This window comes from Labrus mixtus, chromosome 17, assembly GCF_963584025.1.
Source record: "Labrus mixtus chromosome 17, fLabMix1.1, whole genome shotgun sequence".
In the NCBI taxonomy this organism is placed as follows: domain Eukaryota; kingdom Metazoa; phylum Chordata; class Actinopteri; order Labriformes; family Labridae; genus Labrus; species Labrus mixtus.
The window spans coordinates 20,424,076-20,447,176 of NC_083628.1; the positions used below are offsets into that span (position 1 = coordinate 20,424,076).

Here is a 23,101-nt window from a genome sequence, read left to right on the forward strand (position 1 = left end):
GGCGCTCACTTCCGCAGCTGCTGCAGCCTCCCCGAATGCCACGCGTTGTTGTTTTTTTCAGCTTTTTATTGTTGTTTTAAGCGCTCGACGTGTCGGACCGGTCCGTCAGGTTTGGAGCAGGGGCAGAGCAGGTGAGGCAGCGGGGGCAGGAAGGGCGGGGAGCCGCCGAGGAGCTCTCTACAAGCAGGAAGAAGAGGAAAACATGGTGCGGTGACAACTCGCACGGACACCGACCAACAACAGGATTCACCTTTTAATACCAGACTGCGAAGGAGACGGAGTAAGTCCATTTGAATTTAGACATGTTAACCTGTGTGTGTTTGTATGTTAAGATTTGACATTTTAAGTTTGAAAGTTGGTTAAAGTAGGCGACAGGTAAACGTCTCACCTGGGCGGCTGCAGCTCCACTCGCCTTCTCTCTCTGAGCAGACCTGGCTGCTCCGAGTTTCGGCTTGAAAACGATCACTTTTCCTACACATTTTTGTCAGATTTATCAGTTGTTACGGTCCTGGCTCTTTTTAAATCTTTTGACTAATCCGTGTTATCACAACAGCTCTAAAGTGTTTAAAAACGTAATGCTCAGTCCTTCACAGGGACATGTAGCATGTTTTAAAAGGCTAGTTAAAGTGGGAAGTAAAAATAGAGCTCATATCTTTTGGATTAAATTATGATTGGTGTGGTAGTCTTTGTCTATCATAAACTAGAGCTAAAGTAAAAAACAAACAAAAAACGATCGATGGTGAACTTTCGAGGGTTTAATGTTGCAATTTATATTTTAAAAATCTCATTAAAACAAACAACTTTAAAGTGGGTCAGTTCCCCTCAATTAGAACAGTTTTCCACAGTATTTGATTTCGTGAAGCAGCAGGGTTTTATAGCTGCCACCTTTTATAGTCTTGGAGCTGGTGCATTGTGATCTAAGGTCATTTTATCATTTCGTTTGATAATATCGGAGTGAGATGTCACTCAGAGTCCGTCTCCGTTAAAGGCTGAGTGCCCGTCAGAAATCTTCAAGTTTAAAATCCAAATGTTTATTTAAAAAAAAAAAAAAAAAAAAATACAGTGTGTAAAGATGTTAAACAAACTGTTATCATAGAAAATCAACCAAGATAATGTTCAGAAGTAGATTTTGTACAAATAACGTTATCAGATAATGTATATTAAACATAAGCGTACATTAAAACTACTAGTTTCACCAGAAACACCACTCGAGTTAACACAAGACAGTTGACTGATGCAAAGTGTAAAACTGTACAACATCCCAAATATGATTGACCAGACATTTGAATAAAAAAATATTACAGATTTAAATGTGCTTTCATGCAGAGATGAAAATGTAAAGCAAATCTGTGCAGTTGGAGCTTAAAATAATTGTTTCATTTGAGCGCCTGCTCGTTCCTGAGTTTTGACATTCCTCACAGACTGTAATTATCATGAATGACGTGTGAACACCATGCTAACTGATGACGGTGGATTGTAATTACGCAACACAAACACTTGTGGATGTTAATTTAAGTTTAGTTAATGCTAAATTCTGTGGATATTCATCGGGACATTTGTTGTGCTTAAGTGGAAACCTGCAAATGTAAAGAGGTACGCCTGGTGTTTACGTAACAAGAGAAACAATTAAAGGTGACTCTTCATCAAATATTTAGGGTAAATGTGTGGGTCATGTAAGAAGTGGATTGTGCTGTAGAGACATTTTCACATGCACTCCTGAAGTTTTCTAGTAAATGTTAAGCAGGCTGCCTTGGAAATCTTGCTGAGTGTCAGTGTGACCCTGTCGGATGATACGGGGAACTTAGCAGAAAGACATGACGCAGAGAAACAGCGTGGAAGTGGCAGACAAAGCAATCCGAGTCCTACACTATAATGAGGATTTATTTATTTTATATCAATGCAACAGGTAGTTCCACTTCCTCATAATATCCATAAAGGAGCAGAGAAGAACATACTGGCTAACAGAAAACGGAATGCAGTATTTTCATTACATGCACGGTGATCGAGTCACTTTTCATAGAGAAGTTTCAACCGTCTCAACCCTGTAACGCCTCTGCTACTACCTCTGAAGATGGTACAGAAACTGAATGGGGGATTACTTCACCCCCGCCCTTTTGTTGGACCATTAAGCGTCCACAGCATTCATGTTGAAGGTGAAACCTCACAGGGGCGTAAATATCACGCCTCGAAACGGCAGTCTTGATAGGGAGACTGTCGCGGGCCGGTTGCAGAATATAAACAGCACCACCCCCTCCCATTTGCTAGCAATGAATTTACCTGAATATTTTCTTCTCTATTCCCATATCAGGTCAACCTGACTTCCCTTGGCAAATTTACTAGAAGGCTGGCTGGAAAAAATTTGGATAAAAGTGTAATGACAAATTTTTCTAAATGAATTCACAAATGCAGCTCACAAATACTTAAAGAAGTTTTGTGTGTGTGTGAAAGCATCTTAGGAGTTGTTTAAGTCGTCTTTGCTCAAAAGCAAACTAGAAGTCCTTTGCAAGCCACTTCATGGTCAAAGAATAAGCAATCTTTTCTAGTACAAAGACTCATACAGAGATTATTGATGCAGTATCACCTGTCGCACTCCCAGGTGGTTTTAAACATCCCTCCTGCACACTGTGAGTTGTGCCCGGTGTTGTTTGTGAACACAGTGATGCCTCCTGCACGCATGTGTTCCAGCAGTCCGGGTGTTTTTCCACAAACACAAAGTGAAGCTCTCCTTCTGCAGACGTTGCAGGTTCCTTTGATTATGGAAATGTTTGTCTTCCGATGGAAATGGTTAACATGGAGGTCGCCGACTGAAGATTTGAATTGTGATTTCAGAGGCAAATATATTGAAGGTGAAGCCGAGGTGAAGACGTCAGGGCAGCTGCTTGAAATGTTAAGATGATATAAGACGTTGAGTACTGGATCTCTTTTTGTCTTTATTGTTTTAAAGGGACAGTCAAATGTTTTTACATGTTGCTTTGGTGCCTGTATGGCTCTTAACAAAGAGCTATAACGTGTAAACCATAGACTGTATTTATTTTACAGTCTATCGTGCAAACCGACCAAGTCACTTGTGTTTGAGCCACTGGGCTGTTTGCCATGAAGCCTCACTAACAATAGAGCTGGATCATGCTGTTGTTTTAGTTTAACTCGTGGAATGGGTTGGGTGATGAGTTCAAACAAAGCACAAGTATCAATCAATTTTAAAAACTATACAAAAAAATATATTCTTGGCAGGTGGATTGAAGAGTAAAGGTCGTGTTGGGGGTGTTGTTTTAAAGGAGTGTTCCTATTTCTTTTTATAACACAGGGTGGATGTTTGGGTTGTAAATACACTGGGATTGTTGTTTATTTATTCACTCTGGATGCCAAAGAACCTGCATGGGGATTCTTGTTTGCATATGAGTTGTAAACAAATGTGAGAATTTGTTGGAATAAAATATACGAGTTAATAGAAGAAATATGAGAGAGGGGGAGGGGTATACAAGTTTAATTTCCTCTCCCTCCTAAAGGATAAATGCTGATGTTGGATACATGTATATATTTCTTTATTTGCAGAGTTTAAATTGAAAAAAAGCTAATTACATTGAAGCATAACAAACAAAAACCACAGGCACCTTACAGTCACAAACACGGCTGATGGAAACATTTTCCACTCGAGGCCCGTGCCCTGCAGAGCTTTATGTACCATATAAGCAAAATAGGATTTAAATAGAATTTGAGTATGTGTGTGCTGTTGAAGGAAAAGGAGGAGGAGGAGGGCTGCATGATTTCACTTTGTAAACAAAGGTGTCATGCATTGAGATTTCAGATGAGGTTAAACTTCATATCTGCTGCTTCACAATGAAATGAGAGCAAACTAACAGAGGTAAAGTCAAATCAAGACAACGTCCAGAGAGGATTTGAACGTCTCCTCCTGGCAGTGCTGGTGCCTTTGCTCGGGTGTTTTGTCTGCAGGTGTCTCAGTGGACTGACTGACTGACTGTGTCTGCTTTCATTGTCTGGACTCCAGCTGTGAGCAAAACACTGAAGACCTGACTCATTAACCTTCATTAAACTCCACGTACAGCCAACACTCACACACTCCTTCTCTAAGTGGAGTAATTAGCAGGATAATACAACGGGAAATGATTTGATCGGTAAGTCAGAAATCGAACTTAGTCAGCATCTTACTGTAAATAGGAGTGTTTATAGGTTTGTCGACGGCCCCTTTGAGGCCTTGAGTTTCGCATTTTTTGCGATCATCTTTTAATCTCTTGAGCCAGTCGTTAGCTTTTTGTTATGCTGCCCTGCTGTAAAAAACATTTCTCTTTATTAACCGATTTGTACTTCTTTTTTTGCTTCTTTGAACTTCTAATTCTACATGAAAATGAATTTGAAGAATCTGTATTCCTGCGTCTGGAAGTTAGTAATTAAAGTTTACTAGTTTCCTGCTTTAGTATGTTTGTAGTCAGAGTAGTGTTGACCAATCACATATCAGCAAGCTTTTGTGTATGCAGGTAAAACAATCAGTTGCTGCTACACTAAACTTTGGAAGATTTTCTTGGAAAGTTTTTTTGTGGTGAGCTGATGTGAAAATGCTGTAGTTTATATTCAGGAAAATTCTGCTGACATTTATGTCCTGAGAGCAACACATGACCGTAGACTGTGTGCAGGCAACCAAAGCACTCCTCATGCATGTAGAGAAACAGCTCTGCTCTTTCTGTTTCTGTTTGCCAGTATGTTCTTCTCCACTCTTATTCAGATATTGTGAATGTGTCGAACACATGCAGAATAGATATAAAAGCAGAAACTTGTTCACACCCGCACCTCACAGTGGGAGACCGGACTGGAGAGGAGGCGTGGCGGGTCACCTCCTGAGGCAAGACATGACGGAGAAAGAATGATATGGAAGTGGCAGAAGAAGCAACAGAGCCTGATATAAAGAGACTATTTGCCTTTTATATTAATGCTATATGTGTAGTTTGACAGAATCACAATATCAACCAAAAAGCGGAGAACATATTGGCGAACAGAAAACATGTGCATACAATTCTCCTGATGATATCCTGCTGTGTTCTCACATCAGCTCACTTGAGCTTGAATGAGGAAGAAATACTAGAGGGCTCGCAGTTTTAAGTCAGAGTGAAAAATGAAGCTGTTTGAGTTTTTCAGGAACTTTGTGCAAGAATGAAAGCACTGGAGACGTGGTTTTAAGTTCTGATTTTAAAATGGTTATGATCCCACTTTTTTCTAAACATGGAGAAACCATTTCTGTATCAGACTTTGTTTGTAATGCACCTCTCTGGGCAGATGGTTTTTGCTGCTGGTGTAGAATTAGGACGTCCTCAAACTGAGCTTTGCCTTAAAATGATGTGTTTCTATGTATTTGATTTTGTGTGTGAATGATTTTTCTCCTTCAGAATTGAGATCACGATTCTCTCACACAATATTAATTTTTTTCTTACTTTTAAGTGAAAACTGCGGCTCCAACTTCCCCATGTGAAGTGTCTGCCTCCTTCCCACTGGCCTTCATGTGCCACTGCCTTTTGTGATTACTAAAGTTAAAGGTGACTGACAGTGGAGCGCTATAAATGAGGAAGAGATATGAGAGGAGATTGCGTTGTATGGTGCAACCATAGGCTAGTCTATGCCCCGATCAATGAATTAAATGTGTTTTTCTTTACATGTAAGAGTGATTGATATCGCAACTGGGATTGCAATGAAGCAAATAAGTGACTATTTGTAGTGGATGAGGGTAAAGGGGGGGGGGGGGGGGATATAGGCTACTTGGGCGCACATAAATATACAGAGGTGGCCTGCCAGAGTATGGTCTGTGTGGGAAACGCTGACGTGAATGCAGCTTGTTCTGAATGCATGCACTAAATACGAGCAGGTGAATCTCCACTCACTGGTGCAGAAGGTGATGTTATTGAGAGCAGAGCAGAGTGGAGGAGAGCTGGTTTATGTTGCTCGTGTTGCAGAGTCATTGTATCATTGTGAATCCAGCAGAGAACAGACTGCTGTTGTTCCTTTTCTTTTTTGTTCCTCACCTGTTGATTACAGAGATCGGCTCAGAGGGGTTTCCCCTCAGGTGCTGCAGAAACCCGACTCCTGCTTACTGATAGCATCTTTTCTCGCCCGGCCTGGTCGCCTCAGTAACTGACACCAAAACCTTCTCCTGCTGTGGTCCAGATCTCTGTCACATCAGGAACTCACCCAGAACATCATAAATAAAATAAAGAACTTTAACTTTTCAGCTGTTGCTTCTAATGGGTATGTCAGTATTATAATTTCTGGACATTAAGATGTTTTTATTTTTGGCACACTCTTAAATATATTCTCTCCTTTTTATGCAAATTTGGTTAAACGTTTCATCCCAGACGTCGAAAAGTAGAAATCATATTTGGTGGGTTTTAATTTATTAAAAATTAATTTAATTTTAATTTATTAAATTAATGTTCCTCCAGCCTTTGCACTGGATCTTTGGGAAGATTTAAGCATTTCCTTGTTTCTTTTTTTATAAAGAATAAAAAAAATAGTTGGTTTTATGCTTCATTAATTCAGTAGCATCTGGAAATATACTAAACTTTGGAAACAGCATTTTTGGCTGTGTGGGTTTTTCTTTTATTTCCTCTGCCTGTTTTCATATTGAAAAGGGATTTATCTTAATTGGGAAATTCCTCGTATTTACCTCTCAGATGTTTTGCAAAGAGCTACTGTTTTCTGGTGAGAAAATGACTCAGATTTTTTGACATGTGTCTGCTTGTTTCTGTTCCTGACTGTTGGGAGTCTTGAGGCGAGGACCGAAACTTATTTTAGGGGTGAAAAATGAATCGAATATCAATAATGAGATTAGTCGTTGTTGGCTGGAATATAGACCTTTTCTGAGAGGATATTCTTCGATCCTCTTTGCTGGGGTGCTGAGAACACAAAAGCTGAAATCAAATGTGAAAATAATAATACAATCGTGCTTAAGCACGGTACAGGATAGCTTTGCCTATTGTGAGTGCGCCCTAAGTCTCTGCATTTGTTCTGGACTTTTGCATGTCATTGAAAGAAGCTTCCTACAAAATTTGGAGGCATTACATCTGTGACTGGACCACTGCCATGTAAACTAAATGATCATAAAAAGCTGAAAGATAACAACTCAAATATATTTGTATTTATTTGTGAACAAAAACATGCACTCAAAAAAAATTCTTATGAAGGATGTCACAGTGCCAGAAGTTTAGTTGGTTGATTTCTTGTTTTTAATTCACAAACTGCTGCATGCTGTCTAAATAACGCAAATACATCAGTACCAAAGTGAGGCAGTGCTTTCTCTCACATCGCTTGTGAATGTGTTTGAATGGGATTAGTTAATACTGATGGACTCTTTACATAGCAGCCTCTACCATCAGGGTGTGAATAGATGTGAATGTGTAGGTGTGACCTGCGGTGTAAAAGCACTTTAAGCAGTCAGAAGACTAGAAGAGCAGTAAAATAGCTTAAGTCGATTTATCATTCAGAAAGTTTGACCAAAAGGTTAACATTTAAAGATCTCATTGGAAATACTTCCACACATGATTCACAGAGTGTCAGAGCTGACAGAGGAAATAAAAGACTGAACTGATATATATTTCCACAGATCTATGTTTTCAGTGTTTTGGTTCCTGATAGAGAAACAGTTTAGTTGGTCTGAATCCTCCTCCACACCTGAGCGAGCGCTGAACCTCCTCCTCCCACTCAGGTTTCACAGTCGTCGCTCAGGTATGTTCTCCCACTCCGTCAAACCCTTCCCCCTTCTCTGCTCTTTACATAACAACGCCATGGGCCAGGCACCAAAACTGGTTTCCAGAGATGAGCGAGGGCTCGCAGCCCTGATTGTTATCTGATTGGTTGATGTCTGTGAATGTTCTCTGGGGGGAAACGACTGAATTTGACTCTTTTTAATGAGGCTCTTTCAGACATCATGTACATGAATATTTGTTTCTTGTCAAAGTTGCAACTTTATTCACTTTAATATTTTCCCTGAACAGTAAAAACTTGATGTGTTTTACTTCTTCAACAGTTTAATCCTTTAAGATACAATATGTGGAAATTCAACATGAAAGGGTTGGTCATTTTCTCCAGATACACTTTTTAAGTTTTTGGTCTAAATCGTCTTTAGGTCCTGACAGAAATGAATAATTCATCTACGTGGTGGTTGGCTGTTGGCTGGAGTCTTTGCGGTGTGTTCAAGTGCAACTTTTTGGCTAGGACAAAAGGCGTCATGAGGCGACGCCACAGTCGGCCTTTGTCTCCACTAGTTCTTCGATGTGACCTTAAAACAGAGCTTCACAGCTGAGCAGACTGGTGATTCAAACCTGTGCTCAGAGCTGTGGTTTTTATCTTAATACAAACAGACAATGCATCATTAGAAGCTCTAATAGACAAATACAAATTAGGAACAAGATGCAAAATGTGTTGGGGGGAAAATGAGTAACCGATTTTAATTTGAATCCACCATGAATCTAACAAAGAAGAGACAAAACAAACCAGTGAGAAGTTCAGTTCAGTTTTTTTTTTGCCATTTGCAGCATAAAAACCACATTGGAAAACATGTGCAAGAGGTAGACAGTACAATTGGACAAAGACACAGGACAGTAAGTTTAAAAAAACAAGCAATATAAATAAAAAGGAGGAAGAGAGACAGTAAGGACACGAGAAACATACCAGTTAATCATACAAGCGCAAGGGAAGAAACTATTTGCATGACGGGACGAAGTACATTTAATAGTGATACTGTCTGCCTGAGGGAAGAGGAACAAAAAGACGCAGGGTCCCTGATAACGCTGAGGGACCGGGACAGGAGCCTAGCACTATAAATCTCTTCTAGAGCTGGCAGGGTGACACCAATCATCCTACCTGCACAGCGAAAAACTTTATTTAAGGATTTTTTTCCCCTGTATGACACAGCACTTCTGTGAAAGGCTGTGTACTCCTTTGGTTTGGCTCGTTGTTTCACTACATGATGAGGACTTTGAACGAGCATTAATCTTCAGATGTGGGCGTCAGGTGTCAAGGTGTTTTTTTTTTTTCTTGTTACCGGAAAAATGACTCAACACCTGTGAAATATTCTACAGGAACTTTAAAATAGTTCCTCATCATGGAAGGAACTATTAGATTATACTTTTAGTTGTTTTAGTGTTCAATAGAAAGTCAACCTTACCTTTATTAATTAGGACAGGTGAAGAGTGACAGGAAATGTTGGGAGGAGAGAGAGGGGAATGAAATGCAGCAAAGGGCAGAGGTCTGATCTCAATCAATCATTATTTGTAAAGCGCCAATTTATAACAACTGTTATCTGGAGACGCTTTCCAAAAGAGCAAATGGGATAGTTTGCAGGAAGGATTTCTCCTTTGTATTCCTTGCTTTCCTGTTGTCCACACTTACTTGCTGCTGAGGTGGAGATCGGAGCAGGCCATGCAATAATGAGGACGGCGGTGGTTTTGGTGACAACACAGTCCGATGATGATGGTGGTGATGGTGGTTGGGACGACACAGTCTGATTTGACCCCATGGTCGCTGCAATGAGGACTATAGCCTCTGTACATGGGGCGCGTTACATAACCGCTAAGCTATCCGGCGCCCCCTGGAGAATAACTTCTAATTGTTACATCAGAACTAGCATTCAAGGAGGATTCTTTTTTTCTCAACCATGCCAAATATATTTGGGGTCTTAATGACTTGTAGAGTAGGTACAAATATTTTTTTTTTACAATTGCTTAAGTAGGTTGCTAAATCCAACTCTTCAGGCAGCAACTTAAACTTCATTGCAAATCCGCCCAATTATGACCATTAAACGTTCCCGTTTTTGTCACTGACAGTCTTAGCCTGTTATTTAAACCTTCTGGAAAGAATCCACACAGAGAAAGACCTTCTTGCTTGAGAAAATTAGAAAAGGGATCATATTTTTAAACCAGAAACTTCAGTTTCATTTCTCCATCCGCAGCCACCAGGCTCCATTGACAGAAATACCGGTTCTGCCTCAGGGAGTTGCTGATCTGCTGCTGCCTGCTGTGGTATTCTTTTGTGTGTTTGTTGGTATTTGTATGTTATTTTAGTTGTATTTGATTAGCCTAACCCTAAGTGATACAAATAAGACGGATAGTTCCAGGTAGGAGTTCACCAGCAGCAACCATGTTCTGAACGGTTAGCTGCTTTTTAAAAGAGTCAACAGTGCCCACAAATCTTAGACCGAGAGTCATAGCGTTCTAAAGTGTTGGAGCTACATCCTCAAATGCACAGTCTCCCTTGGTTCTTGAGTCTGGTGTGTGTGACTACCAGGCCAGCAAACCCTGATCAGAAGACCTCAGAGATCTGCTGGGAGTGTAAGGTTGTCAAAGTTCTGGGACGTAGACCTGTGACTGTCCATGCAGGGCTTTAAAATCAAAACAAGAATCTTGAATTGTATTATAAAATTGAAAGGAAGCCAGTGTCAAGAAAACAGAACTGGTATTGTATGTGACCTTTTGGAGGACCTGGTTGATAGTCCGGCTGCAGCATTTTTACTGATTGTAAAAGGTTAAGAGATGTTTTGTTAAGAAAGGTAAAAAGTGAGTTACGGGAATAAATGAAGGCATGTATAATCATCTCCATCTGAGCTGTGGAAACAGTTAATGACACCTTCTGTCAATAGAGGTTTGTGGATTTGAAGAGAGCAATGTAGGGGCCATTGTGTTTAACAAAGAGCATTTAACTCTCTACATAAAGGTTGATGTCTGGAGGGACATTTCTTTCCTCTCTGTAATGTTGTCAGACTCTTAGAATAACATTCTGAGTGTGTCAGTTGTTAAAACAAACCTTTCTCTCCTATTCTTGTTTCTATATGTGCTCCCCCTCCTCACTCTGATTCATGTGCAGACTTGTACGATGACGATGCAGAGCTCCTTCAGTCAAACCACAGTTTCTTTAAATGAAGACGGATCACATACTTTAGTTTCCTCTGTGCTGGTCTCATTGGATATGTTGCTCTGGCAGTTTACTCACAACTTAGAGCAAGTGTGTTTTCCACCCATGGAGTCTTGGACACAACATTTCTGAAGTCAGGGAGCCGCCCATACAAAAAACACAAACTATATTTAGAGGTGAAAATATTTGGCAATGAATGTAACTCTACCTTCCCTCCTTGAGTCCTACAGTCTTCCTGTCCATTCCGCACTTTAAAGTCTTGTTTGGTCTTGGATACAGGACTAATGAACCTCATCAGCGGTGCTAACCAACTCCTCCACATCATTAAACTTTAAGATAAGGGAAGTATAAGGTGCCAACCTAATCTTGGCTCTTGCTAACCCAGAGCTGTCAGGGAGAAGTTGCAGTGATTTCCAGTGAAACAGAGGATTTGATGTCTTATCTGTCAGGACTGAAACATAATCGAAACGATCATCGAACATCTGGGAAGCTAAAAAGTTAATATCTTCAAAACCAGTCATCTATTCCGGGGTCTGAGGATCTTCAAGTTAATTTTGGTTAAAGTTGTTCATATCTGCAAGAGACTGGTTATTAAAGGAAATGATCAACAAAAATCTGGAAAATGGATTTGTGACTGAAATGTAGCAGCAATGCAACTTTATAAAAACAACACCGAGGCCAATGACAGCTAAGCAGAGCCTTAAAACATGCATTCATTTTCAACCTTTTTTTATTTGAATATATTGAATATTTTGCAGGACCCATTTAGCCAACAGTTGCCTGAATCCAGAACATCACAAAGGATTTTTTCACTTACAAGGTTGTTGTTGTTGTTTTTGTTGGTGGTGTGTAGATCAGACTGACAGTATGGCTGACAGTACGTTGGACCCCTTTGATTGGGTTGTTTTTGGTAACAGAAATATTGGAAATATAACAATTAGTATCTTGAATTAAAAAGATAATTGAGGACTGATTTATGGAAAAAAAAATGAAACCACTGGTAAACCATCGTTCCCACGCGGTACGATGATACATAAATTAATAAACTACTGTGTGTGTCTTCACAGTGGCAGTGAAAAACATGACATGTCACCCTGTGTAACGTGTGACTCATTTAATTGTTTTCAAATCCTTTCACACAGTGGAATCTGCTATCTGGATACAACCAATCATAAAAAATCTGAAGAGTCATTTGTCAGTGGTTCATCCGGCTTTTCAAGCCATCCTAACCCTGATTTTAAAAATGTTGGGAAACCTGATGAAAGGTTTCCATGGTGATGCGTCCTCTGCATTTACATGTAGAGGTGTTAACTTGGTCCTATACTTAAACACCAGACCCCAGGTTCAGTTCCCACACTGACATGTCAGGTCTTTCTTCTAAAAATAGACGATGATGCAGCTTTAAAAAAGGCTCATGTGGACCGTCTGATTGTAGTGAATCCTGAGGACAGGGTGTGGTCAAATTCCTGCATATTCTTTTTTAACATGACACTTAAACATGCAAAGACACACTCTGCAACGTCATCATCACACATGCATCGTCCGTGTTACTTCTGGAGGTTTGTCAGAAACAGTCCTGTCAAATCAGTAAGCCTTCAAATACAGTTTTATTACCCTCTGTTTTCTGTACTGATGACAAGGAGAATCTTTGTGGCACAATATGTTTAACCTATTTACGAGTGTAAGTAACCCATGAGTGTGTGCAGATTAACCTGACTTTATAACTTTAATGTATAAACGGCTAGAAATGATGGTCTTCCCTTATTCGTCTGATTACTTTTTCGTTCTGTGCTCCTCCTTGATGGACGCCTCTCGCAGGACATTTCCAGTTTTCTTTGAAGTTCCAAGTCATGTTTTGTTCTTGTCAAACCTGTTGGACTTGATGCCAGTGTGTTTGCTGGTAGCCTTCTATATTTATCTTTCCATTGGCAATCAACTTGACTTCAGTTTTCCACCTGTCAGAGTCTGAGGCTGGTTTTATGTTATAGTCAGGGTCCGATCTTCAATCCTTCTGTTTATTGATTTGAAAAAAAAATTAATTAAAATTTACTTGTAAACTCAAACTCTTTCTTAAACTTTTTCCAGAGATACTTGAGGCGCCAAGATGAGTAGGCGCCGAGTAAGCTCCAGTGGGTCCCTGGATCCTGACGATGAGGTCATGCCGTACAGTGACGATGAGACGGACGACGAGCTGGACGCTAGCTCTGAAGAGGAGGAACCAGAGGCGCCGCCAGGAGCCCCACAACCCCCGGTGGAAGCCAAACCCAGTGGTGAGTTAATAAAGATGTACGAGTTAAAATGTTCTCTTATCTCTCTGTTGATTTTATTTTGGGAAACCCCATGTCGTAGTCGACTTTTCAACAGTCCAATGAGAAGATGGAGATCTGTCTTTTTCATTTCAGTGCATCCAACACAGAGAGGTCTAGTCTAGCTTAGCACAAAGACTGGAAGTGAATGGAAACTGCTAGCGTGGCTTAATGTTGCAACAGTCACAGATGGTCTGATTGACATTATACATTGTCAATCAGTGTGTGTTACATCTTAAATTTGAAGTGTTTGAAATATGATTTCTTTTTCAGAGATGGGCTGGAAGGTGAAAGCCAACGACCGACCTTACCACCACCTGCCAGAGTTTCAGAAAAAAGTCTTCCTCTGCCTTAAGAAGAGCAGATACTCTGTAAGTTAACAGTTGACATTAAACTGCCTATTTCAAAGAGCCCACATCATCTATTCCTGCAGATCCAACCAATCCTGAGCAGAGCTTAGCATGACTGACACACCTTGGACAAATAGTGAAGGAGTGTGTGTGTCGTATGTTTTAAATGAGCCAGTTTTCAAATCATTATTGAACTATTTCCAAGGCTGTCATTCCTTCAATTTCTTTTCAAATATTGTGCTCAAGCTGTCCAACAACCACTAGATGTGGCTGTAGCCATAGCTCCAGTTAATGGGCCTTCTGGCTGTACTGCCTGGATGTAAACAGAGTGAACTGATAGCGTCTCAGAGAAGCAGGCTGGAGGGTGTTTTGATCTAGAAAATTTCGATAAAAATGTATGCAAGCTGTGTCAGGTTAAACTGGCATATCTACAGGAGCAATATGTAACCACATGTAGCACGGTCATGTGGATTTTAACCTGCAGGGAGGGCCTGAAGACTGGTGGTGTTAACACTGCTAATGTTAGCTTGCCAAACCAAATTACAATGTTTACCCACAGACATAAATTGTGCTCAATTTTGACTGTTTTCTGAGAGTTGACTTACATGTAGACTAGTTGGTTAGTCTGAATTTTATTTTTAGATATTTTTGGGCCATTTTGCCTTTTATTGGGTAGAACAGCCGAAGAGAGACAAATGTTGGGAGGAGAGAGTGGGGGATGACATGCAGTAAAGGTTCGAGGTGGGATTTGAACCCATGGCTGCTGCTACGTGGACTATACCGTCTATACATTGGGTTGACGACATAACTGCTAGGCTATCTTGTGCCCTGTCAATTCACTTTTTAAGCAAATGTAATGGTCATGCGTTGACACTGTTATAAAGTGTTGTGTCATCTGCATAAGCGTGTTAGATGTTATAATGTTGCAGAATGTGAGCAAAGGGGAACGCCAGGCTGATTACGTTATTTTAATTAACTCACAATAAAAAGTGGGTTTAAAATGTAAATCCCAGGTTTATGTACCAGTGAGATACATCACTGTGAAGAGAACAGCTGTGTTGTTACTTTGTTAGTTTTCCTCATTCCTTATATTCCTCCTAACGTCACCTCTCTGTTTCTGCTGAGTCATTACTGACTCTGATGTAGCTCCCTGAGTATCTGAGGGGACATATTTTCCAGTCTAATGAGTTATTTCACTCTGACAGCACGGTCATGTTTTACACAATGCTTTTTACATGAGATGTAGATGTATGATAAGATAAAGCTGAAGCATGTAAATGAATGTGAAGTGCTGTACTTGATTTATCGTAAAGCTTTCATAGCTCACATTAGACTTTGGCTTTACTTCGTTTCTGAACATTTTCAGACTATATTTTTAGCCCAGTTCTTACATTAGCCTACCCTTCAAATGAAACCTTTAGATCTTGTAGTACTTTTGTGTTTTTAAGTACCAGCTCATAGCTGAAATGCTCAGACTCGCTGGTGTGACATTGTGTTTTTGAGCAGCTGGTGAACAGAGGAGTGTCTTTTGAGTGAAGCTTTGTGTCGTCAGTCTTTGTGGAGGCAGAAACCTGATCAACCAAGCCGACCTGTATCTCACTAATAGACACATTGGACACATCAGTGAGACTCTGTGGGACTGAAACCAGAACATTTTAGAAACAACTCAAAGAGTCCTAGAACTAACAGGGCTCTCAGAGAGAGGAGGAAAGGGTAATGAATGTTTTTAGCCATGCTTGTGATTGTCCTGCCGCTGAATTGGTCTTTATCTAATCAGATGGTTATCTATAATGAAATGCAGCTCTGTCTCGTTACTGACAGACATACAAACTGGGTCAGTGCCTGCATGGTTAACTAGGACTCAGACTAGATTTGAAACTGGTTCTCAGTTTTCAGAAGAGAAACTCAAATAAACAAGTAAACCAACACCTACACCATCCAACTAGTTCAGTTACAATAAAGGAGAATGTTACTACAACCTCAAAATATATTGTACACAATGGTTTAAACATGGTTTTCAGCGGTTTTGGAAGAAAAATGGACGGAGATCAGAGGGTTGACCTTGGCTGAAATACAGCACCCCATCACTCCTGACACCCCTGACAACAGATGGGCACTTACAGATTCAGGATAAACCGCCCCCCTCTGAGGCTACTGTGTCTTATGTTGTTTATAATATCTTCGTCTTTTTTTAATGAAAACGCCAAAGAGAAACCTGAGCTTAGATGCTAACGTTAGCAAATCTAGCATTTGAGAAAAAGTCTCACTTGGAAAACCCCTTGCTGACTATTTCTAGACATTGTCCAGTGTTGAAATGAAAAATTATCCTAATTGGAGTGCTTGCAATCCAGGTTAGAGGTTTTTAGCATAAATGACGGTCAAAATATTGGATCCCACAAATCCTCTCTTTGTACCTCAGTTGTCTTCATTAAACCCAACCTGCCTGGTCAGCACCCAATCCTTCACTATGACATCATCAGTTTTATTTTCTATGATGGTCCATCAGAAAGAAGGTGACATCATGTGTAAAGTTGAGTTGTAATTCAAATGACCGTGTAGTTGATTTCCATTTATGCAAACACTGAAATCCCCCAAAGGACGCACATTTTCTGAGGTTAAAAAATGCTAACTGACTTTATACTGATCGCTGTTTGCTTTGTGTTTCTCTTCAGGGAAACGCCATCAAGACGTACAAGTACAACGTCCTCACCTTCATCCCCCTCAACCTGTACGAGCAGTTCAAGAGAGTGGCCAACCTTTACTTTCTGGCACTATTAATCTTACAGGTACGCCAAAGAAAGACAAAAAAAAAACTGTTTTAAAATGAACATTAAACCAGAAACTGACATTTGTTTTTGTTTGTCAGATTATTCCAGATATTACCACTCTGCCCTGGTACACCACTCTGATTCCTCTGGTCGTGGTGCTCGGAGTCACCGCCATCAAAGACCTGGTGGACGATCTGGTAAGAGAGGCTCACACACAAGATCAGGTTTTGATTTTGTTTCAGAGAGTCTTTCATCAACAGGACTGCTACATTAATGTTAAACCAGTCCGTTTTATCTAACGTCTGCACGTAGCCTTACAAAGTTTCTATATTTTTTAAGGCTGACTCAGATGATGTTGTTTGAGATATTTTTACACTAATTTGAAACTTTTTAATGTTCAACGACAAGACAGGAAAGTCAAATCATTGGATATTGTCATCGAAAAATACATGAAGTAATATTCTGATTGAGTTTTATTTTCTTTCAGGCGCGACATAAGATGGATAAAGAGATCAACAACAGGAAGTCTGAGGTCCTGCTAGATGGAAGGTCAGAAGTCACTTTGTTATTAGCTTTGATTTGTTAATAGAAATCAAGTTTATCCTCTGTCTCCTGAGTCTCCTGAGTCATGACTGTTGACAATGAGTGAGAGGCGCGAGTCCTGCTGGCTGTGTTGTTGTCAGAGCCGTGTTTACATCATGTTTACATGGACGGGACGGCCAGCTCCTGCCCTTGTGTATGAAAGCTGTTTTAGTCAAGGACTGCAGAAAAGAAGAATTACATACTTGCTTATTTGTATTTCACTTAAGTGTTTTTAGATCAAGATCATTCTGTGTCAATTTATGTGCAATGTGAAGCTACGAGCTAACTAAAGATCGCTAACATTAGCATGCTAACACAACAATGCCGGATACAAGCGATTGCAGCTCGAGCCGATGACAATTTTGTCCATTGCTTGTGCTAAACTCCTTCTTGCAAACGCGAGTGGAGAGGGGTTGGAGGTGTGTTGCTGGAGAAGAGCGGAGGATTCAGAATAGCGGAGGTGTCGCCAAACAGCCGTTTGTTTTGGTTTCATGTTGGTGCTCAAGGGCGACTACTGGATCAAAAAGTCGCTCATTCTTCCTTTAAATAATACTTTTGAAAAATTATGTCAATGTCAGTAAGCTAGCTGGTCTTTTTTCCTGATTTATCTACTAAAAGATAGAAAATCTTTTAAAACCATTCATTACAAACATACAGTATAGATAATGTGCTTTAACACTCAGCATACTATGGGCTCTATATGAGGTGTATTACTGTACAACTTTAATGTCTGTGTATATCGTTAAAATTATCAAATTACATATTTAAAACTCTGGTTGGATTTCTGCTGCAGGTTTCAAGAATCGAAGTGGAGGGACATCCAGGTTGGAGATGTGGTCCACCTAAGGAAGAACGACTTCATCCCGGTAAGTGATTAAACCTGACTGACTGTTGCATGTTTGATCTCCTGCATGTGTTCATGATGGTAACGCAGAAAATATCAAACAGTTCCCGTATTGCTGTATATCAAGCTAGCAATAACATTGTCCACCATCGCTGCACATCTGTTTTCAGTTTCCTGTTAAGTAAACTTTTTTACATCATAGTACCTCAAGTTTAATACTAAGGATCTCACAAAGTCAATAAATGGGTTAGTGTATTTCAGCAAAATGAACAAGTGAAGCGAAGACGTTAACTCTGAACTGAAATATTCTGACGTTTGAAGTTTGATGAAATCCAAGGCTATGCTAAAATCCAATTACAAACTATTAACTAACTTACTATACTCTGATAAGCCCAGACAGCAAATTATATAAAATATAAGGCCAAATTATTTTTGTTTGAGACCATAAAAACAATTTGCTTTAAATATTTAGATTCCATTTTTTTTTTTTAAATGGGTAGCTGTGAATCAAAGACATATCTAAAGCAGGACAGAAATACACCAGAATCCGATGTTTGGTCAGATGTGCTTATTGAATATCATATTTTTTCTGATGCAAATGTTTTTCTGTTCTTCAGGCTGACATCCTGTTGTTATCAAGCTCTGACCCAAACAGCTTGTGCTACGTAGAAACAGCCGAACTCGACGGGTAAGACATCTCTTTAAAGAATCTCAATACCACCTAGAGAAGTACTTTAAAGAGGACATAGTCTAAATGAAACATCTGTGCTGTGGTCAAAATATAACATGAATCAAGCACCAGAGGAGGTTTGTGACCCTGTATAAACCAGCTCTCTCAGAACGCTCCCCCCCCCCCGAGTTTTCCCGGTAGACATCACTCCTTCACTAACGAGAATAAAAATGGCAGACCTGCTGAAAAGTTTTGCTCCAGGCTGGAGGTGGAGTCTATGGGTGGAGATATCAGGGGAGGGGAGGGGATTTTTTTTTTAAACCAGAATCCCACTGTGACATCACAAGGAGAGCACAAAATAGAGCATTTTTCTCTGTGTTGTCAGACTTATTCAGACCACAAACAAAGGACTGGATGGGTTTATTTCACATTTTGTGGGTCAGTAGACACTCAGGTTACCCAAATATATGTTCAAAAACACTGTACAAGTGGATTTTTCATAATATGTCCCCTTTTAAATCTTTTGATTGAATTAAGAAGAGAAGTGGACAGGAAAGCAGATCACAGGATTAAGTCGGGGCGTGTGTGTCTCCTTTTACAAGACAATTTGATTCATGACTGTTCTGGAGATATGTTTGAAGTACAACACCGAGCCAACAGTTGTCTTTCTGATAGTTTAATACAGGCGTTTGTAAACGGACCTCTGATCTCTCCAGCATGAGATGGTGAAAAAGGAGGAGGCCCAGAGACAGAATAAATACAGTCCATTATCGTGACCTTATTAAACTTTGTTTCCTCATAGGACAAATGCAACAACAAAAGATTAATCATAGCATTCATCACAAGGCAGAGTACAATGTGATATGAGAGACAATGTTAATGATGATGTCATGCTTATGAGGAAGACAAGGACTGAGAATTCCCCTTTAAATGACCATAAGGATAAATGTCCACATTATATGATAGACTCTATCTGCTACAGGGCGATTCAGGATTTATGTTATTTGCTCTGATAAGTTTTTGTTTGCTCTGTGGTTTCTCACGAGGTCGGTCAACATCTTACTCATCGATCAGCAGAAAGTAAATGTGTAAAGAGCTAAACGGCCTCTGCAGCAGAACTCGTCCATGTGGCGTGTGTTAAAGCGATAAATGAGGAACGCCTTTAAATCAAACAGGAATAATAATGAACGTATTTATTTTGTTGCAGCTAAACTGAAACAGAATTCAATATCACCTGCTGTGTTCACAGTCTGATTTATACGCTTTTAACACATTCGCTTTTACTTACTGCCCGGCGCCATTTTGGCAGAAGCCTGTTCATCATGAGTCTGGTTCTGCTCGAGGTTTCTGCCTCTTAAAAGGATATTTTTCCTTGCCACTGTATCTTTGCTAAATATTGGTTAGTGCTCATGATGGAGCAACTTTGTGTCCAACATAACACAGTGTAAGTCTTTCACTGGCTTTTTGTAAAGTGTCTTGAGAACATTCTTTATGAATTGGTGCTACACAAATAAAGAATGATGGATTGACTAACTTATCCATAACGTGTTAGAAATCTTACTTTTGAAATGATAATTTTCCAAAAGGATTTTTCTAAATCCAGACTCTTATGTATTTGAATTTGTTAAACTCTTAGGGCGCACTCACACTAGGCTCGGTTGCTCCGTGCCCCGCTGAAGCATAATTGCCCTGCCTCTCCATTCCAGCGCTGGCGTGCACTCACTCTGCTCCAGGACTAACCGGGCTGAGCACGGTTATCTGTTGTACATAAGGTTGTAATACGTCCGCACATCGGAGAACAACACAGAAACATGGCCGCTACTTTACTGACTTTGTGTCTTATTTTGAGACATTTAAGTCAGATACAGTTATAACTCTCCGGGATTTCTCGTAAATTCAGGGAGGGATCGATTATACTTCACGTCCACATTGTGTACCCGTGCTTGTGCACGTGCATGAGCATCTGTACCGGGCCAAAGCACTTCTCTTTCAACCTACCAGGGCTAAGGAAGTAGGAACGGAGCACTCACACTCAATTCGTCAAACAAACTGGACTCTGAGGGTCAAACATGATTGGTCATGGTACAGATTGCGCAGTCTGAGTGCGCCCTTATTTAGTCTCCTTTGGATTTGGTTGTCAGTCCTGTGGGTTTGTTCTTGTCTTTCCTCTGCAGAGAGACGAACCTGAAGTTTAAGATGGGACTGAGAGTGACTGACGAGAGGCTGCAGCATGAACGACAGCTGGCTGAGTTTAATGGTGAGAATATTTCAAACTTACAAGAAAAGTTTGTTTGGAGAATCTTAACTCACTTTTCACCACTCAGGCACAAATTATAAAGGCCTAAAGATAAAAAGGGTTTCTGTTTTAAAATATTCATATTTTATAAAACTGTTTCAATTTATACCAAAAAAAAAACATATTTGGAGAATTCCAGATCAGGTCTTTATTGCTAATGTGTAAGACAAACGAAACAGTGAAGCATCTCCCTGAGCTGCCTACTGCAAATAGATAAGAACAGTTTGTTATAGATAAAAAATGAAAAAACATTATTACCAGATGAAAAACTACAGGCTAAAAAAACTGAATGGAAAGGGATATTCATTTTAAAGGTGGAGTCAGTAGAAAGGTTTGTTGCAGCTTTTAAATATCAAGGCTCATCGCCCGGAGAAGTGAACGCCCCCTGCAGGATGTAATGTGTACGTTTACTGCTTGTACCTACACTGCAAGCTAATGCACGCTAGCACTACTGCGAGTGTTTGGCACCTGCCAGTTCAACAGAAGCAGGCCAACTCTGCGTCCCCGGGTTAGGGTCAAACATACACTACAGACAAATAAACAATAAACAACTAAAAAAAGCTCACAGAACAAACTCAACACTCACAGAAACGGTTTCCTTTTTTAATGTACATGATGAAAAGTTCTAACGTTCCCTTTCTCCTCTCCTGAAGCTCTGATCGAGTGCGAGGAGCCGAACAATCGCCTGGACAAGTTCGTGGGGACGATGCTGTGGGACAGGGAGCGTTACCCTCTGGACCTCGACAACATGCTGCTCCGAGGCTGCAAGATCAGGAACACGGAGCATTGTCACGGACTCGTCATCTTTGCAGGTTTGCACTCTGAACAACATAGGACCGCTGCAGAACGTATTACTAGAGAAAAGATTGTTTTTGTTCTGACAGTGCAAAGATGATCTTCCTGGTTGGCAATGTACAGCTGTAATTTTCCATTTTTAAGATTATATTTTGGGCTTTGATGGCCTTATTGTAGGAGATGATAGATGGGTCGGAGTTGAACCGGGGTCGCCCGCTACTAGAATGAAGCCTCTGTATGTGTATCTGTATATGTAGGGTGCATTACATAACGGCCTTGCTCTCCGACGCTCCTTGGACGTCTATTTTAAGTCTCTCTTTACATTGAATAGAGTAGATCAGGTGACGTCCCCTGATTTAAAAAATAAAATCCCCATAATTTAAATAAAGCAACAAAAAATGCCCCAAATTCTCCACCTTAAACTTCTCCAGTGAGAGATTGTATTATATTATTTAAATAATCGTTATAGTTATCATCTGAAATCAGTGTTTTTGGAATATATATGTTGTTGGTGCTTCAGAAGAAAACATCTGAAGACTTCTCTCTTTTAAGTCTTTGTGACTTTTTGTCAGCATTTTGTACATTTCTAGAAAGTTATAATAAAAGTTATCCAATGCCGTCTTCATCAACCCTCATTTCTTACTGGTGTAAAACTCGGTTTGCTTGTGTCAGATATTATTAATGATAGCTTATAATGACTTTGGCTAGAATTCAACATTGAGATGAATTTATTTTTCTGCAGGTGCTGACACCAAAATCATGAAGAACAGTGGAAAGACGAGGTTCAAGAGGACCAAGATCGACGAGCTGATGAACTACATGGTTTACACAGTAAGTCAGAGTCGAGGTGAAACCCCTCACCTTTGGTATTAAGTCTTTCTCTTGGTTCCCTCCTGTATGACTGTGTCCCTGTCCCGCCTCTGTAGATCTTCGTGCTGCTGATCCTGGTGGCGGCTGGCCTCGCCATCGGTCACACCTTCTGGTACGAAGAGATCGGCGCGAAGGCCTGGTATCTGTTCGACGGGAAAAACCATAACTCCTCCTACAGAGGCTTCCTCAGCTTCTGGGGATACATCATCGTCCTCAACACCATGGTGCCCATTTCCCTTTATGTCAGGTCAGTAACACCACACACACGTATTTGGGGATTTCTCACATTGGCTGTTTTTCAAACCGCCTACCACATAATAAGTATGTACAGACCCCATACAACATCAACAGTAGTATGTAGTTTGACTGCCAGTCGGTGGTTATTTTGCAGTATGCCTAAACTGGTTTCTGGTCTTGGAATGCAGAAATAAACAACAGACCAGCTGACGGGAAAATGCGCTACACGATAGACATCTACTCGCAGTCTGAAAAAAAGCTCACAGTGATTCATTTTGATTTTCATTATAATGAGAATCAAACGAGATCATTGGCGGTATCTTTGTGTGGATTGGTCCAGTGTTTCCCCTATACGCATCTAGCACCAGTGGTGCACCAGTGTTATACTGTATCGCCACTGCTGCTGTTTTTTTTAAAATAAATTATTCATTTTCTTTGGTAAAATTCGGACTCCTCTCGTCTTTTGCCATTACGC

At 40.3% G+C, this 23,101-nt stretch overlaps 1 protein-coding gene across 1 annotated transcript in view; it reads left to right on the plus strand.

The window, feature by feature from the left end:
* Nucleotides 1-23,101, plus strand: part of atp8b1 (ATPase phospholipid transporting 8B1) — a 34,142-nt gene continuing 11,041 nt past the window's right edge. Inside the window, exons 1-12 of the mRNA XM_061060751.1 lie at nucleotides 1-280; nucleotides 12,994-13,178; nucleotides 13,488-13,585; nucleotides 16,237-16,350; nucleotides 16,431-16,529; nucleotides 16,820-16,881; nucleotides 17,708-17,780; nucleotides 18,376-18,446; nucleotides 20,603-20,685; nucleotides 21,378-21,536; nucleotides 22,262-22,350; nucleotides 22,446-22,636. Coding sequence (XP_060916734.1) covers nucleotides 13,013-13,178; nucleotides 13,488-13,585; nucleotides 16,237-16,350; nucleotides 16,431-16,529; nucleotides 16,820-16,881; nucleotides 17,708-17,780; nucleotides 18,376-18,446; nucleotides 20,603-20,685; nucleotides 21,378-21,536; nucleotides 22,262-22,350; nucleotides 22,446-22,636 — 1,205 coding nt within the window. The 5' untranslated portion in view covers nucleotides 1-280; nucleotides 12,994-13,012. The remainder of the gene's footprint in view (nucleotides 281-12,993; nucleotides 13,179-13,487; nucleotides 13,586-16,236; nucleotides 16,351-16,430; nucleotides 16,530-16,819; nucleotides 16,882-17,707; nucleotides 17,781-18,375; nucleotides 18,447-20,602; nucleotides 20,686-21,377; nucleotides 21,537-22,261; nucleotides 22,351-22,445; nucleotides 22,637-23,101) is intronic.